The 18,141-nt window shown below is 47.8% G+C and overlaps 1 protein-coding gene across 1 annotated transcript in view; it reads left to right on the forward strand.

Moving 5' to 3' along the window:
• Positions 1-14,034, forward strand: part of SEMA3G (semaphorin 3G) — a 52,266-nt gene extending 38,232 nt beyond the window's left edge. Inside the window, exons 8-14 of the mRNA XM_044451446.1 lie at positions 2,314-2,458; positions 2,944-3,175; positions 4,179-4,270; positions 5,770-5,811; positions 7,569-7,794; positions 8,317-8,456; positions 12,098-14,034. Of these exons, the coding sequence (XP_044307381.1) occupies positions 2,314-2,458; positions 2,944-3,175; positions 4,179-4,270; positions 5,770-5,811; positions 7,569-7,794; positions 8,317-8,456; positions 12,098-12,553 (1,333 nt within the window). The 3' untranslated portion in view covers positions 12,554-14,034. The remainder of the gene's footprint in view (positions 1-2,313; positions 2,459-2,943; positions 3,176-4,178; positions 4,271-5,769; positions 5,812-7,568; positions 7,795-8,316; positions 8,457-12,097) is intronic.
• Positions 14,035-18,141: the final 4,107 nt, after the last annotated feature.

Here is an 18,141-nt window from a genome sequence, read left to right on the forward strand (position 1 = left end):
TGTGTGAGAGAGAGAGAGAGAGAGAGAGAGAGAGAGAGAGAGAGAGAGAGAGAGAGAGGGAGAGAGAGAGAGAGAGAGAACGAGAACATGTTTCCCCAGGCCTTCAATTCATTATAAAGGTTCTTTTTTTTCTAATAAGTTTTATTTGAAATTATAATCCTAAAAACAAAGAAAAACTAAAAACAACATCAGTCATCAAAAACATTGGGCCTGCTGGGTCTGCCCCCACATTTTTTTTCCATTTATGATAACTTAAAAACATATTTAAATCTATACGAAGTCCCGTTTCTCTAGCCAATAATAAAAAGAGTCCCAAGTTTGATAGAAGTCAATTCATTATAAAGGTTCTTGATGGGCTAAAGGGAAGCAAGTGGTGGTCTGTTTGCTCTCCTCAAACTTCAGACCTTACTGAAAATTAAACCTAGTTCAGATATGTTTCTTATGTCCCTAAGTTACCATCATAATTAATGGGATTAACAGTTTACTTTTACTTACATTTTTAAATGAATGTAAACACAGCCTAGAGTTTTGTCACACCTTGCTTTCTGCAACCAAACATTTCTGGGTAGCAGAGGTCAGTGTGTGTGTGTAGCCTTTGCCCTGTGGCAGCTTTCGATAGGGGAGTATTTTGTGCAGCAGGAAGGCCTGAAACAAACTCCAACTATTTTTCAGGAAACTTTCAGCAATTGTGCTGTCTCACAGTTCCTCCTTTTATGTGTTGAAATATGCAAAGGGGGAAGTGACAGATAGTCATTTCTGAAAATATCCTTATTTTAAAATAAAATCCCCAGCAGGGGATTAAAATATCCTTTATTTTAATCCCCTGCTGGGGAAGGGAATGCTCTGAACATACTTGGTCTTAGCATCTGTTTTATGGTTTTGCAGACAACTTTTTGCTATTGGTTTCTTCTCTGCCTGCCGACATAAGTAAGCATCTTGCTTTCCCTGGAATTGTAAACTAAGCCATTTTGCACTGTTAAAATACCCATAGCACCTGGTGCTTAGGACTGTGCGATACACTCAAGCGGGGCAGTTAGACAAAGGTACCCTGATCCAACAAGGGTTGTATATGTAAGGAAACCAACTTCTATACAAGTATCCTTAGGTGGGTAGGGTGCCACATGTGAATGCTGTATGCATAATTCCTCAATCTATCCAGGGGTATGTGTAATTTGGATTAGAAAATAGGCAGTACTGTCTATCAGCAGTTTAGGCAAGGGAAAATGGATGGCTACCTTTAGTTCTATTGTTTTTCTCCTTGAATGGCTGGCTTCTACTGATTAGGTGACTTGGGTTATGGGTACACCTGGCTAGTAAGCAGACATCTAGCCGATTCATGGCAGCAAGCATTGTTTTATTCTTTCTTTAATTATTAAATTTATGTTCTGCCTTGTTTCTTGCAGAGACCCCAAGGTGGCTTATGCACGAGGTTTATAATCCTTCTTCCCCTCTCCATTTTTTCCTCACAGAACCGTGTGAGGTGGGCTAGGCTGAGAGGCAGTGACTGAAGCTCACCCAGTGAGCTCTGTGGCTGATGTGGCTGATGAGGGATCCTGGACTCCTGTGTCCCAATCCAGTACTCTAGCCACTGCACAGTGGCTGATAATTAATTCACCACTGGCATTAATTATTTAGGTCCATAAAAGATGTCAGTTGGTGTGTTATTACAGCTTAAGAGATTGAAATACATAGGAGAAAGAGAGTGATTTCTATTGACTTCAATGGGATGTACCCAGTATATGGGTACATCCCATTGAATAAAACACATGAATTAGAACTGAAGTTGCGAACCCATGGAGATAATCGCAGCTAAATTTAATTTTTCAGTTCTCAGTCCAAATTGGATCTTGGCATGTCAGTAGACACTTCCTGTGATTTTCAGGACATGCCTTTGTAAGAATAATTTGGTAGATGGGATATGTAGGATAAAAATGAAAAGGTACCCAAGAAGTCCTGGCAAACTGTCCGAACTGCCTTGAACCCCTTGAAGCCTGGTATACAGTCTTGGGCACTGGCAAAACATGTGAAATGTTCCAGTCTTGTTGGAATCTGTTTCATTAGTCAAGGATTTTTCAGCATCCATAGTCTTCATATGAAGAACAGAGATGTATGCTGTGATTTGGGCTTTTGGATTGGGTAAATTCATCCTCAACGACTGAGGAATTAAGTTTAAAGCCAGGAATGCAACTCTTATAATTTACTTCTCCTGATATACCCTTGACCTGAATATCCTCTCCAGTAAACAGAAGAATAACATGTGGGCAAAGTTTCCCCAAACAGGTTCTTACTGTGGCTAAATCTTTCCCACTGCAGCAATGTCTTCCAAGGCTTTGCCGTCTGTGTATATCGTATGGCAGACATCTGGGAGGTTTTTAATGGACCGTATGCTCACAAAGATGGCCCTGATCACCAGTGGGCAGCTTATGAAGGCAAGGTGCCTTACCCAAGGCCAGGAGTGGTAAGTCACTCATATCCGTGTTGAGGAAGAAAACGCCTCTTGCTGCTAGATGGAGAAGATGCTGCAGATGACCTCACTACAGGACATCGATGTTTTCATTACGACCTTGAAGCGTTTATAAAGGTTCCAAGACTAGCATTCCAATTGTATCCATTTAGAACCATTGTTATTGAGGTATCCAGTGTGACTTAAATTTATTTTTAGAATGTCAGGCAAAAGTTAACTGTAGAGTGCCAACCTCCACTGAAACTTGTGCTATTTGCCTAATTTATAAATGACCTTCTCAGGGGATTACTGGCTGGTACTGCACTGGCTGGACTGTTAGCCTGAACCACCAAATAAAATGCTCTAGACAGAATCAGTTTTGAAAAGCAGGTTTTGTACCGGATTTTTCATGGTGCCAAAGGATCCTGGTCTCAAACAGAGAAACACCATGAAAAAGCTGCCGCTTCTGCTGTAACGATGCCCTTCCCCCTCCCTGCCAGTGCCCCAGCAAAACCACCAACCAGCCGAGCCGTCAGTACTCCTCCACCAAGGACTATCCGGACGAGGTGCTCCACTTCGCACGTGCCCACCCACTGATGAGCAAGGCTGTGCACCCAGTCCATCGCCGGCCTGTGCTGGTGAAGACCAACCTTCAGCATCGCCTGAGGCAGATAGTGGTGGACCGCGTGGAAGCTGAGGACGGGCAGTACGATGTCATGTTCATCGGCACAGGTGTGATGGGAAATGCTGCTCATGAGGAGAGTCTGGGCTAAGCGCTGCTTGGGGAGTTACATCTGAGTTGTTGGGCCTGGACTAACCTTCTCTCAAATTTCATCTCTGTGGGGTTGCTTGCAATTGTGGAAAGGAAGACTGTGTGTGTAGAGAAGCGATGCCTTGGAATTTCACTTGTCCTTGGTGTGGAAAACAGGTTCTGGGCTGACTACTGGTGATCGCTGGATTAAATTAAATCTTTCCTACTTGGGTTCCTATTTGGGGTTCAGTCAGACCTTTTGTTTTATGGCAGAACTGCTCTTGAATCTTTCTAGCTGCTGCCAGTCTTTAGTTCTTTCTTGTTTACCTGTATCCTTCCAACCACAATTTCCCTTTTTAGGCCACTCAATCTGAGACTGTCCTTTTGAGTTGTCTCCTTAGCATTTCTCCTATAGCTGCCCTGTCCTAGTTCAGCTTAGAAATGTTGTCTTTTTAATCTCTTATGTTGCTGTGCACACCATTCTAAGGTGAGGCAAAATATTTACATGACTAGGTAAGAGAAATAAGAATGGATTGAAAGGCAAAGGTTAGACCGGGTGGCAGAAACTTTGGAAAGAACCCTCTCATATGTGTATGTGCTAAGAAGTTTGCCAAGCAATTCTCTATCTGCTCAGAAACCAATTTCCATGCATTGGCATAGGGTTTTGTTTTGTTTTTTTTAAAAGCATATAAATTAAAATTATTGTGGAGCAGAAGGAGTGAAAAGGAGGATGTCCATGATCACACAAGTAATTGGTAGCATAAATCAGGAGTCAAATTCCCAACCTTGACTTCCAAGAGTGGCTCTTTGTATCCTTGCATTGCTTTTCCATGGTCTAGCATGACCCCAAATAACAAACCCGGTAAGTTTCTGTTCATGGTAGAGCCAGTTAAAAAGAGGTAGGCCTCTGTCTTTGCCAGGATGCCAGCTTAGCCCAGTGGCTGCCCTGTCTCAGTGTACTCTTCCTCTCCATCGTGCTTCTAGATGCTGGCTCCATACTGAAGGTCATAGCTCTTCAGAGAGGGAACTCTGCAGCGGCTGAAGAAGTCATTTTGGAAGAACTTCAAGTGTTTAAGGTGAATTTTAAAAGGCAGCAGTGCATTTTGTATCTACAGAACACCAAAGAAATGACCACGTTGTGCCTGTTTTGTACAGGGACATGTAATTGGCCCAGGCCTCCCTTTGTCTTTGCCCACATGCAGCTTCCATGTATTCTCCTCGCACACAGTGGCAGCATGGATGCATCTTCATGCATGGATATTACTTCTCCTACTTTATGTTCACGACAGAGAAGAAGGCCATTTGTTACATATGTGCTATCACACAGGTTATCTGTTTATCTCATGCCATCCTGAGATGTGCTTTTAGCTTTGGCAGCCACTGGTTAGGTTCTCAAAGCGTTAAACAAGGGGATGATAATAACCAGCCTGCAGGCACAAGGTGGATGCTGCCTCTTCCCTTCCTGCATCTGTGCTGAGGGTGTGTCTCTTACTGGAAACCAGAAAACAACTGCACAGTGAGCCCACGCAAGCTCAGCCTTAGTAGGCAGAGGGACCTCCCATGCCATGTATACTTAACCTCTATAGTTTGGTAAAGGCACGAATCTTTCCCATCATGGAGTCGAGTTGAACACCATGGTGAACAGGAGTTTTATTTCCTTATTTATTCATTTGCAATATTCTTGTACTGCTCCATAGCCAAGCAGATTTCTGAGTGGTGAAGAATACAGAGTTAAAACAAGCAAAAGTACAAAAACAATGCATTAAAAACAGGGTGACATTAAGACAGTGGCTGGTCAGCAAGAAAAGTGGCCTGGAATCAGGGTCTCTTTAGCAGGCACTGGAAACGGCACACAGTGTTTGCTTGGCAGGAAATTCCATAGAAATGGGCCCAGCACACACAAGGCCCTGCTCTTGGTGAACGCCAACAGGGCCACTGGGCCATGTGGAACCACAAGGAGAAGGTCCTCCAATGACCACAGTGCTTAGCCCTTTCTGGGCCACTCTATCTGCAATGCAGCTATGTAGAGCTCCCATTATAGCAGGGGCAATTGCGCAGGCTTACAGCCATGCTCAACCACCGTCTCGAGCTTGTGTAATGTGCAGTGCACTTTTATGATCTCTAATTTGTCCTTACAAAAAGGAACCTAATATTCCCATTCTATAGAGTTGCATTGAAGGCATTTGTACCCATCTTTCGGGTCATTAGTCTGTCCATTTGTTGCACAGATTCCTGCCAGGAATAAGGGGTGGGCAATAGTTCTGTGGAGAATGAACTGTGGCTAGTGGTAACCATTTAGTAGTAGCCTCGGGAAAAGTATTGGCTGGGTTTCCTCAAAGAGTGTGACTTTCCAGCATCACTCTTGCTCTATGCATGAGAAAGTCCTTTGCCCAGTCTTGCTTGTGTGCACGCACGTGTTTTCTGTCTCCGCGTGCACATCTTGTCCCTGTGTGAAGCTGGCTGGGAGCTGAGTGGCCCTATATGGCTGTAAGCAACGCAGGGCAGAAACGGGGGAGAGCAGTAGGGGCCATTTCTGTGATTGTCTTTAGCTGAAACGCTGTTTCTTTTTCTTCAGGCATCAGTCCCCATTACGGAGATGGAAATCTCTGTCAAACGAGTGAGTACTGAATGGCTTCTTTATGGGACTAGCTTGGTGGTGGAGAAACCAACGGGGAGGCTGCAGAAAATCTCTGCGTGCCACAGGCTGTCATACAGGGCGGCTGTAGCGCACAGCACTGTTCTTGAAAGAAAGCCTTGCCCAGAATTTCAAGGCAGATGGAGTGTTTGTTTCGACTCATAAATAAGACCCTGATTTTAACTTGATTGCACCCTTAGACCCCAGGATAACTAGCAGAACCAGTTGGCACCTTCCCACCTTTACCAGTTTCCATAATGCTGCATTTCCGCCTGAGCATGCAGGAGACATCTTTAGCCCTCGCGAGGTTTTCTTAAAAACGTTTTTGCTCCTCTACAGCTCCCTCACTGTATCTCTGTTACAGCCTGCAGCATTCCTTTTATAACTTTGCCTCACCTGGACTCCTTGTCTACAGCTCTCAGTATCTTATTGTTCTAGATTAAGTTTCCACAAACCTAATTTATTTTTGTTTATTTGGAAATTTATGAATCAGCCTTTGGCCGAAGGACAACTCCCAAAGTTAAATGTAAATGTAAACTTATCTACTGGTCCTGTAGTGAGTTTGCAGCAAGTGCAATTTAGGCAGAATGGTAACTGACTAACACCCAATAGGAGTGGAGCCCAGGTTTCTACCAGGGATCAGGAAGTGTTTCTCCTGAAGAAACCATTGCAACCTTCAGTGCACTGGCTTGCTTCCTCACGGCCATGGGGATGCAATAGAAAATATTGGCTGGAATGAGGACATATTTTGGCTCATTCCAGCCAAAATATGAGGACTCCTGTCTGTTGTTCAGGATCAACTTGCTTGAGTACTAAGATCAGCTTGTTTGTCGGGCACATGGGAATGAGCTTTTCCCCGTATTGCTGCCAAACTCTAGAACACAGTCTTTTTGGAGTTAAAGCAGATCCCCAATCTCTCTGCATTTAGGGAGGGGGTTAAGATGCATCTTTTTAACTGTGAACTGCTATGGTTCTTAAAGCTGAAAGGTTGGTTTCAATGTTTTATTACACATTTATATATTTGATTTATATACCACTGTACATGCATAAGATTTTCAAGTGATGAACAAAGAAAAGAAAGGGAAAAATAATCAGTATACAGAGTCAAAATCTTTAAAACTAAATTACATTAATAAAGCCATAGCAGGTTAGTTGTGGTGGTTTTGTTTAAAGAAAAATGTCTTTAGCAGGCACCAAAACAGCACTGGTGCCTACCTGACATGAACAAACAGGGAGCTCCATGGAGAGGAAGCCGACACACTGCTGGCTCCACTCCAAGGAGACTCTGAACCGACTGCCATTCCATGTAAGGAATGCCCCCTTTTTTTGCTTCCCTGAACAGGTAAGCTGGTAAGGGATAAGGCGCTTTTTCAAATACCCTACCCCTAACCCTTGTTGCCAAGTTGTTTAGGGATCTAAGTCACTATGCCTTAAACCTGGCCTATTAGCAAATAAGCAGCCAGTGGTGCTGCCCAAGTAAACGTGCTGCATGCAGAAAGGGAGCCATTCCAACAACAGCCAAGCGGCTGCATTGGGCATTAATTCTAGCACCCATGCCAGCTTTCAGGGCAGTCCCACACAGAGTGCATTGAAGCATTCCAGTCTTGGGGTTCCTTGCATCCGTACCACCCTTTTATCACTATTATGCATGGACCTGTGTGTTGTCGTCATCCGAATTCTTGTAAGCCACTTGGGGTGGTTACAGAAAGTCAGCATTGTGCTCTCCTTTGTTTGGACAGCAAATGCTTTATGTGGGCTCCCGGGTGGGAGTTGCGCAAGTGAAGCTGCACCAGTGTGAGACCTACGGGACAGCCTGTGCGGAGTGCTGCTTGGCACGGGACCCTTACTGTGCCTGGGACGGCCACACCTGCACCAGATACCAGGCATCAGGCAAGCGCCGCTTCCGCCGGCAGGACATCCGAAATGGGAACCCCATGCACCATTGCCTGGACCAAAACTTGACAGGTGAGAGAAGCAGGCGATGCACGCCTAGGCCAGTGGGGGGGGGGGATGGGGCAGCTGTGACATGCCACCTCCACTGCCCTTGAAAATGTAGGCAGTGTGTGAATACGGCAACAGCTGGGTCAGCTGAGGCTTCTGTGGTGTTGTGAAAGATGTGCCACAGGGGCACTTCTGTGTACACTGAGATGCTGCTGCTGATGATGATGCCCCTGCAGTTCTCAGGTCCACAGACTGAGCTTGGGCTGTTCTGTGGCCTGAGAAATATGAGGAAGAAACACTGTGCTCTTAGCTGTAATATGGAAAGGAGAGGGGACCTCCATGCAGCTGGCTCCTGGGTGACCTGGGCTGCGAGCGCTTTAGAATCTGAGCTCCATCTTGCTCATTGGGCAGACTGCCTCTCTGTGCTGAAGAGCCAGTCAGCACCCATCCAGTTACAATACTGGATCAGGCAGACCCCCGGCAGAGAAGCAGGTGGATTCTGTAAAGCTCCCGGCCTCTGGTTCAAGCTCTCTCGTCTTCCCCTAGTGGATGACTTCGACAGCACAGAGGAGAAAGTGGTGTATGGGACTGAGCACAACAGCACATTCCTGGAGTGCATCCCCAAGTCGCCCCAGGCCACAGTGCAGTGGTTCGTACACCGGTCCCCAGAGGAGCTAAGAGACGAGGTGAGTCTGTTTCTGTTCCTGCTGCCTCGATTCTCTTGTTTCCTTTTTATCAATGGACGCTGCCTCTAGTTACAATCAAATGGTCTGTTACTTCTCTCAGTACCCTCCTTTTTTCCTCCTGTTCTTAGTTGCACATTAACTGTGGATTCAGCAGTTGCCGACACTCCAGAATTCTTTCTCCTCAACCACCATTCTGCATACAGTTTGTAGAGAAGGTCCGTCTTTGTCCGACTAGTACCTTCCATCATTTCCAGCCAGCATGGTTTGGCCTTGCTGTCTTGGCCTAACCCTGTTTTCCTAAGAACTCATATTTCATTTTCTAGTTTAGAGCACTAATTGTCTTTATGTCCTTTATGTTTGAGCAACAGGAGGTCAAAGAGTGACTCTTTGTTGATTTATCTGTGAAGAGCCCTTGAAATGTAGAAGGAAAGCCCACCCTTCCTTTTGTACCAAAGTGGAGACGTCCACGGAGAACTGTATTGTGGGCAACCAGAGAGAAGTTAGAGAGTGGGACAGGAGGAGCAATGGAGGTGATTTCATCTCCTTTTCCTCCTGGAAAGGACACTACCTTTGGCTAAATGGGCCCCTGAGCCCACCCAGCTAAGTTACTGACCGTGGCCAGGGTGGTGATGGAAAGGCCATAGGATCTTGTAGATCGTTGTCTCTTCTGTCCTCAGCCTGCCCACACAAACAGCACCTTCCTGACCTCTTTGAAGGCTTCAGGTGAGCAGCCTGCAGTGTTTGCCACAACAGCTGTGAGAGGTATGGCCAGGGAAATGGGAATAGCCCATTGTTGGATTCCCACTCCTGAAGCTGTGGGGATGTCTAGAGCCACAGAGGGAACCCAGCACAACCTGCGGTCCCTGGGATGCCCTGCCAGGCACCATAGGCTTCTCTGTTAGTCTGTGTCACATTCAGCTGACACAACCAAGTCCTTCTGTCAGGATCCTGACAGATTCTTTAAGGCTTCCTCTTGTACATCCCTTTGGCCTCTCCTAACTCACATGGTCCTTCCCGACCCCTAATTTCCTCTTCTATTGCCCTTCTTCATTTGGTTTCTTAGCCTTGCCTGCTCTGTGGAGCTCCATAAGGGACCCCTGAATTAAGTTTAAAATAGAGAAGCCCACGCTCCTGCTGTGTGAGGTCTCACCCCACTCTTCCCATATTTAGCAGGCCAGTCTAATTCCCAGGAAGCTGGACTGAGAAAGAAGTGATAATAGTGTATGGTTTATGGGGAATTCTCTGGAGCAAAGGGGGCACAGAAAGTGGGACTGGCCAGTAAACACAGCTGGGTAAGTTCTCGTCCGAGACTGTCAATTACTAATAAGGACAGCACTGGTGTCACACAGAGCGCAGAGCCCCCTCGCTTGCTGAAGGACCACACAGAGCAATGGAATGCGTCGTTCCCACTGGGTTCCTTGTTCTGTATGCAAGGCAAATAAATACAAGTCAGTCATCAAAAAGGGGGAAAAAAATGTTACGTGGATTCTTGTGCACTTCTGTCACCTTTTCCACAGCTTTGACATTGGGTGCAGCAGCTTTCCGCTGGGAGGGGAGACCTGTGTCCCCAGACCTGACTGAAATGGATTTTTGCAGGTGAAAGATGTTATCGGAGAAAGAAAGGCTCTGTCCGGACAGAGCCTGCCGTGCCATCATTTGTGTGTATGCATGTTTGGGACACAGGCAGCTTCTCCTTCTAGTGTTTTGGCTGGTCCTCCTGGGCAGAGCAGCCAGCTCAGGCCGTGCTACTTCTCTGAAAAGGCCCTCTCTGGCTTGCAGAAGCATCTAAGTAGGAGTGGAGCACCTGGGAAAGGTCCCGGCCTAACTGCAAAAAAGGGATGCAAATAGCAGATGTACACAGATGGGAAGAGTTTGAAATAACAGTTGGTGCTTGGCAGAAAATTGCAGGCCTCGAAATCTCATCCTGCAAATTCAGTTGTGTTAGGGAGTCTGACAAATGCTGTACTATGCAAACTGGAGAGAATGGCAGGGAGAGCAGCTGGACTTTGAGACCTCAGCAGGAAATGGAGCTGTAGGCTGGAACAATCAAGCCAGCTTCATGTGGTTTAGCAGAGCCTTGAGCCTGATTTGCTCTTTCATAGATCATAATACAGAAATAAATGAAAAGATCAGTTGAATCCTCATTGGAACTGTTCTGTTGTGATCCCAGGGGCTTTTCTTCTCTGGATTTCACTCATTGTGTGGACATTGTTTCCCTTGGCTCATTCTTTTGCAGTATCTTCATTATGTAGATGCGTGAGTACTTTTCGTTTTTTGAAATCCCTATTTGGGAACCCTGGATTCTATGGTCTGTGCAAATTATGTGAATTAAACAACTCTTTTTTGTTACTAGTCTTGGGAAGAATCACAGTGCATGCCAGATCAGTGGCAATTCTACACAAACACACATGCATGCAGTGCCTGTTCCACCCTTCCAGGCGGCCTTGGGCAAGGCACTCCCTTCAGAGGGACATCTGCCATCCTGCCACCGGCTGCTATTGCTCCTCATCCTCTCTCCATTCATAGAAACATAGAGACAGAGTGGGTCAGAAGGGGTCTCCTGGTCATCTAGTCTGACCCCCGGCTCCACTCATGACATGCCCACCACGTGCATGTCCAGCCTATCTTTGAACACTCTCACCATTGGGGCTTCAACCACCTCCTGTGGAAGCCCATTCCACACCCTCGGGGTCCTAACTGTCAGGAAGTGCTTCCTGGCATTTAAATGGAACCTTGGCTCTCTGAGCTTGGCTCCGTTGGAGTGTGTCCTGCCTTCCTCTGCAGGGGAGAACTGGTCTCTACCCACCTCCATGTGGCAACCCCTCACGTACCTGTATGTCACCAACAGATCCCCTCTGAGTCTCCTCTTCCCCAGGCTGATAAGACCCAGTGCCCTCAGTCTCGCCTCATACGGCTTTCCCTGCAGTTCGACCACCATCCTTGTGGCCCTACAGTGCACTGACTCTAACCTGGCTATATCCTTCCTGTCATGTGGAGCCCAGAACTGGACACAGTACTCCAGCTGCGGGCACACCAGAGTCATAGAGTGACAGTAATACCTCTCTTGATCCAGAAGCCACACTTCTGGCTATGCATCCAAGGGTGGCCATCATGGCCATCAGTTGCTTTCTGGACAGGCAGGGAGCATGTGAGGTGGTAGGCAAAGGCACCTGCTCCTCCTCGTCACCACCTCCACTGTCGTCGCTGTGGGTCAGAGGGAGAGGCAAGCTACAGTGGGGAGGTGGAGGAGCAGGTGCAAGGGATTGTGGGGAGGTGGAGGAGCAGGTGCAGGGGGCTGTTGCCAGTGGGCTCCTGCTAGCGTGAAAGCCCTGATGGGTGCCCAGCCATGCCCCCCCTTGTTACCCCCTCTGGATGCGCGCGTGCACATGCACACGCCTTGTAAACCTTTACCAGGCTCTGACTGCATCATTGCAAGCACATCACCACAGCTGCCAGCAATACATGAATCATGACATTTTTTCAGGGTGCTGTACTTTTGCACATAATGCAGCAGGGTCAACATCTGTGCAAATATTTGGAGTGTTTCTAACAAACTGGCAGCCATTTTCTTGACTTCCTTCAGTGCCTTGAAATCTGGTGCCCTCCTGTTTTATTTATCTTTCCCCGAATTCTTCTTCCAGGTGAAAACGGATGACCGGATCATGAAGACTGAACAAGGACTGCTGTTCCGGAAGCTGTTCCGCCAGGATGCCGGGATGTATTACTGCAAGGCTCAGGAGCACGGCTTCGCTCAGACCGTCACCAAGATCATGCTGGAGGTGATTGAGGGCGAGCAGCTGGAGCAGGTCTTCCAGCGAGAGCAAGAGGAGGAGCCGCCCCGCCTGCCTTGCCGGGGCCCCGATCCTCGAATGCTGCACGGGCAGAGGATGTGGTTTAAAGACATCATGCACCTTATTGGCTATGCCAACCTGCAGAGAGTAGAGGAGTACTGTGAGCGTGTGTGGTGCGGGGACCGCCAGCTGCGGCACAAAGGCAAGTCCCCAAAGAGCAAGAACATGTTGGACGGAGGCAAAAAGGGGCGGGCCAAGCAGCACAGTGAGAGGAACCGGGTGCCCAGGGAGGCAGCAGCCACATAAGAGGAAGCGGACGCCGGCACATGGCAAGAAGAGAACGTGGAGGAGGAGGGACATCATGGACACACCTTCCTCTTTGTAGACAACAATCAGCCCCTCCAGGAACCGTCTGCATGATGGGACAGGTCCTGATGCGAGGGCCGTTTTGCTGATCGGCTGAGCCAGGAGACCTTCCTTGCTGGAAGCATGCCTCTTCCCCCCACCACCAGCACTGGGCACAAGGCCTCCAAAGGCACCAGCACGGCTCCTTTCCCTATCCCTCCTTGATGCCTTTTGCTCACACACCATGAGTCTGTGGCATCCGGGGTGGGAAGGTGTGGGGCAGCCTTACGCATGGAGACCCTGTGCACTTTCAGTGCTGCTCCCTAGGAGGAGGTTGCTCAGTCTGACTGGGCCACATGATGCTAAGAAGGGTGCGCTTGGGATCCCACCACGTGGCTGGCTGAAGACAAAGGGAGGCCATAAGCCCTGCTCATTGCAAGTCTGCTTCAAAAACTGGGCAGAAATATTAGGAAGCTGCTGCAAGGGATGGCGGGTGCTGGCAGCCAGGGCTCTCCTGGAGGTGCCACGTGGCAGGCGCCAGGTGCATAGAGCAGAAGCCGAGATCACCCCTTTGAAGAGAGCAGACAGCTGACCTCAGTGGGCTTTTCCTGTATAGCACATACATTTAGAAAGTGAGTGGGTAGGATCACTGAGCTACAGAATGCCTTTGGTGGCAGAGGAGGCAAATATTTATTTGTACATCCAAAGAACCCGATTGTCTCAAGCGAGCTCAGCTTGGCCCTGGTCAGCAGGTAGAAAGCAATATAAACTCTGGGCATTTCCACACATGAGGCTTCAAAGGGCTGCCTGTTTTGCAATGTGACTCTGTGCCATACCTGTGCCCAAAAGATCCATTTGTATTACAGACACCCCTTTCCTGCTTCCCCATTTAAATGAGCAATGATTAGGTGTTGCATAAATATGCTTGTATAAAATATGTTTGCCTACAGAGCGCAAAAAGAGATCCATGTGTTATATTGCAGCTGTTAGTCTGGTGCAAAACTGGAGTGGGGTTAGGGATCCTGTGGGGTGGGTGAGTGAGTGGCAGGGGAAAATCATTTCCTTCCTCCAGCCCCTTCCTGTTGCAAAGCACCCACTCCCAGGAATGAGCTGGATCACCAAAGGAACCACCTGGTTGTCTCGACAAGCGGCTGCGGCATAACCCTCAGCCACATGTACTCAGACCTCCTCTGCTTTGCGTGCAGCCTCATGTACCCAGAACAGCTGCCTCTCCGTGTAAGATCCTCCTCGTCTGTGTCTTCGAGGCACTCCCAGTGACACTCGCTGAGCCATGCAGCATTTCTGTGCCTCAGTGTCAGAACCCCATCAAGGTACTGACCTTGAGTAAGCTCTCTTTCACTCCTGTGTCTCTATGAAAACACCAACAGCTGAATGAAAACCACCAGTTTGTTCAACCATTAAATGAAATCCTTGTGCTGTGACTTGAGGACAAGTGTTTCCTCCCTTGTTTTCCATGAGTTGGTCTCCATTGGCACAGTGGATGTTCTTCCAGTGACCTAATGCCTGGGGCTGAGATTTTCTGCCAAGGTGTCTTTTCTACAATGTCACTATGCAATCAAAAGTAGATTGTTCCCCTGCAAATGCTTATAGAACAGTGTACATGTCCAGGGACCAGTGAATAAAACTCAAGACATTCTGGTTTTGTTGAGAGATTAGGAAGTCTAGCTATGAGCAGACTTCTTTTGAAATGTCCTCCAGGTGACCATTTCCTAGAAGAAGTTATTATCACTGGTGAACACAATTGGAATAAATTGGCATGCAACAGCCATCTCTTTCCTGGCTCTCTCCAGATTGTGGCTCATTCTTGGTAGTCCAGTTTAACCCTGAAATTGTAAAGCAGCTTCAACAAGTGGGACCGTCCTGCGGAGGCATGTTTGGTGCTGTAGCCCCTGAGCAAATATGGGACTGCAGCACCTCACCACTGGCACCTGGTGATGGATCAGTCCATTGACACAATCCCCATGTGTTTGCCAATGCCACACTGACAGCTGGGATCACTCTGCACTGCTTATCAGTTTATACATTCAGGCTTTACATGAATGGCAAAGCAACCATTTGCACCCTGGTGTTTCTCGCATTCAAAAATACCGAGCTTTCCCCAGGTGTAGAGAGACCATTTCCTAAACTGGGAGTGAGGAGCATGCGCTGGCCTGCTGCTGGCCTGCAACTTGCATCAGCCCTAGCCAGAAATCTCCATGATGAGTAAAGACAGACGCTGCAGCCCAGCAAGATCTGGAGGGCCACAAGTTCCCCATCCCTGTCCTTAATATTTACTCCTGTTAATGACACTGCAGCCAATCATCCTGGAATATTAACCAGCCTAACCCAAAGAATCATCAGCCAACAGGCATGGTTTCTGTAAGACACCTTCAAAGACACTTGTGATGGAAAGCTGGGTAAACATTTTTACACTGAAGAGGGAGAAAAAGAACCCTGTGCAAATGTGGCCCAGAAGCAGGATGGGCTTCCATGGTGCAGGTAGGTGCATGGACATGGTTCTGGTAGTCCACCACACTTAAGTATAAGCCAGTAGGTTTATGCTAACCAAGTCATTAACAGCTCACGAAACTGGAGGGTGAAGTTTATTCTATTATATGCCAGGATAGGGCTGTTTCAAAACAATTTTGCTTTTACCTGTTTACCAGAGAATTGGAACAGGGTAAAAAACACGGTTTTTCTTGAATGGAGGGAACTTCTATATACCAGTGCTGAAGGTGGGAGAGGGGCTCCCACCCAAACTCTCTCAGCTATACAGTCTTCTTGACAAGAGGCTCCATAGCCCGTAGATGTAAATTCACAAGTGACCATTTGAAGAACGACACTTTACTGCTAAACAGTCTGCCCTTTCTTAATGTGCTCTAGGACTCTGTGTTACTGTTATCTGATGGAAATATTATTTTAACAGCTTCATCAGTAAAGCTGAGTTTATTTCATATTGCTATGCTTTTTTTGACTCACTGCATCTGTTGTGTGCTCTTTTTATTTCTCCATGTAGATCCCCAGTCCCCTTTCAGGCAGCCAGCAACTCGCCTCTCAAAGGGCCACACTGGCACCTTAGAAGGCCTTCCAGGGCTGCCCAGTATTTTTTTTTCTTTTTAAATTCTGCACCCAGAAATACACACAGAAAAAATAACTTGTAAAAACATTTTTACACCATCTGGCAAGGCTTTCTTTGACAGCCACTCTCTGTGGCTGTCAAAATTGGGATAGCAGAAACTGGCTTTCTTGCTCTTCAAAGAAGAACAGGGCGTGAAGTGCATGGTGAGCTGAAGACTGCTCACAGTCACTGCCGGGTGGGAGCAGAAGAGCCACTCCTGCCACGGTAGCCCTAGGAAGGCTGGCTGCTGCTGTGACCCTTGCGAGGTACATGCGACATCCCCCAGCTCAAGGGAAGGAGGCAAAATGTGTGAGTTTCCAGACCCACTGAATCATCCGACCAGGCAAGCCCTCTCCCTGGGCTGCCTCCCCCAGCAAGCCCACCTTCTCACCCCCATGGTCACCCGCTGCAGTTGCTCCTCCGGCCCTGCCCATCACAGCTGCTGCCTGCTCATTTGCCTGCCAGGTGGAAGCCAGTGCGCAAGTGGGCAGTGCCATCTGGTGCTCCCCATCCCCACCACCGCCGTTGTCTGGGCCAGAGGGAGACCAGGAGGACAGCGGGTTGCCGACGTGAAAGGGCAGAACTACCCAGGGGGCTCTGGCTGTGGGTTCCCGCTGCAGTGTGAGCCCTCGGTTGGTGCTGAACCTTCCCTTCCTTTGAACACCAGCACTGGTTGGATGGCAGGCGTGTCCCAGGCAGTCTTTCTATCCATTCTGGAGTCCATTCAGCCATTTGTGATGGCAATCAGAAACCTCACTGATTGAACAGCATTTCAATTAGCTCAAGACTCAAGTGGATACAAATGCAATAAATAAGGTTCTGCACAGACTATGGCTATTTGTGTGGCTTCAGGAAAAACATCTTCTCCCCTTGGTCTCAGTGTGCTTGGAATTGTCCTGGTTATTTTAAATTATTTTAAATTTTAAAATGCTGTGGAAGGCCAAACTCTTAGTGACTGATAGGCATTATTACGATTATTAGGGTTGTTGGGGAAAGAGATGGGAATTTAAGCCTTGTGTATATAGCATATAGGCGATATGTGATACATCCTCTGTCAAAAGAACTCCCACTGAAAGGAGACAGCCTTTATGATCTTTGCCTTCTCTGGCTACAGCCCTGTGAGCTAATGCACGGGGCAGGTCTTTGAAGCCACTTGTGTGAAGGGATCAGGGGAGAAGACAGACAGACAATGAACTTCCCTCCTGCATCTGCTGGAGTATAATTACGCAGAGTTTATTTTTGCAAAAGGCCTACAAAGTGGAAAGTGAGGATGACATGAGGTAGAAAAACAAACACCGCGAGTGAGCTGAGCATGGGTTTCACCCTCGCCAGCATGCGGCAGACCTTTCCCTGAACAAAGCCTGTGGCACTCCGTTTGCCTCAGTTCCTCAGTCCTGTGTGGTCACTCTTAGTTCACACAGAAGGATAAAGGCCTGTCTTTCAGATGCCTTATGTGAATCCACCCTCTCCCCACCTTATTTTCACTAAATTATTGCTTGCTGCAATAATGGCTTGCTGTAATAATCAGGAATCTAGGAAGTTGTCTTCTGTTGAGTAAAATGCTTGCTCCCTGTGGACCACTGGTACCAACATTAACCTAACCAAGGTTCTCCATGACATGATGGAAAAGCACAGGAGGACTGTGGGCAGAAGACAGCCCCACTGCTCTCCACCCAGTGTTGAATTCTGCAAAGGCAGCAGCGTGCGGGCACGAAACACCCTTGTCTGGAAGCAGCCCGGGATGAGAGTCCATTTCATCAGATGCATGAAGCTTTATCTTGAGCTGGTGTACTCTCTCTCTCTCTCTCTCTCTTTGCAAGCTATTCCTAACAAACACACTAAGCTTATTTTATTGTAAAGACCATGAATTCCACTGGAACGTCTAAGGAGATCTGGTGCCAGGCAAAAACAGTGCTGGTGCCAGAAACACATCAGAAACATAGAAACAGAGCGAGTCAGAAGGGGTCTCCCGGGCCATCTAGTCTGACCCCCGGCTCCAGCTGGCTCCGCTCACGACACGGCCGCCATCAGATTCAGCACCTGGCAACCATTGCTTAGGGGGTCATTTCACAGGCAGGATGCCATCATGAAAAGACTGGTCAACACTCATCATCACTTAAGAAGAAGGGAATGAGAGCTGGCGACGGATCTTCGATAGTCTTAGCAAATTCCTGTGGGAGCTCATTCACCTGATCAGCTGGGAAGTCCATCTCTCTACAAATGCTGCCTCTCAGGCTCTGGGTGCTGATCACAGATTGAATGACCCCAGCCAAGGGGAGAAGGGCTGTGTAGCTCAGTGGTGGGGTGCATGGTGACATATCCAGATAGGGCTGAGGGGAAACCCTACCTAGAACCCTGGGCAGTTGCTGCTAGTAAGGGTAGACTCCATTCTGCTAGATTAGTCAAGGTTGGGCTCGTTAAAACAAGATGG

This window comes from Varanus komodoensis, unplaced genomic scaffold (assembly GCF_004798865.1).
Source record: "Varanus komodoensis strain SLA01 unplaced genomic scaffold, ASM479886v1 scaffold6_2, whole genome shotgun sequence".
In the NCBI taxonomy this organism is placed as follows: Eukaryota; Metazoa; Chordata; class Lepidosauria; order Squamata; family Varanidae; genus Varanus; species Varanus komodoensis.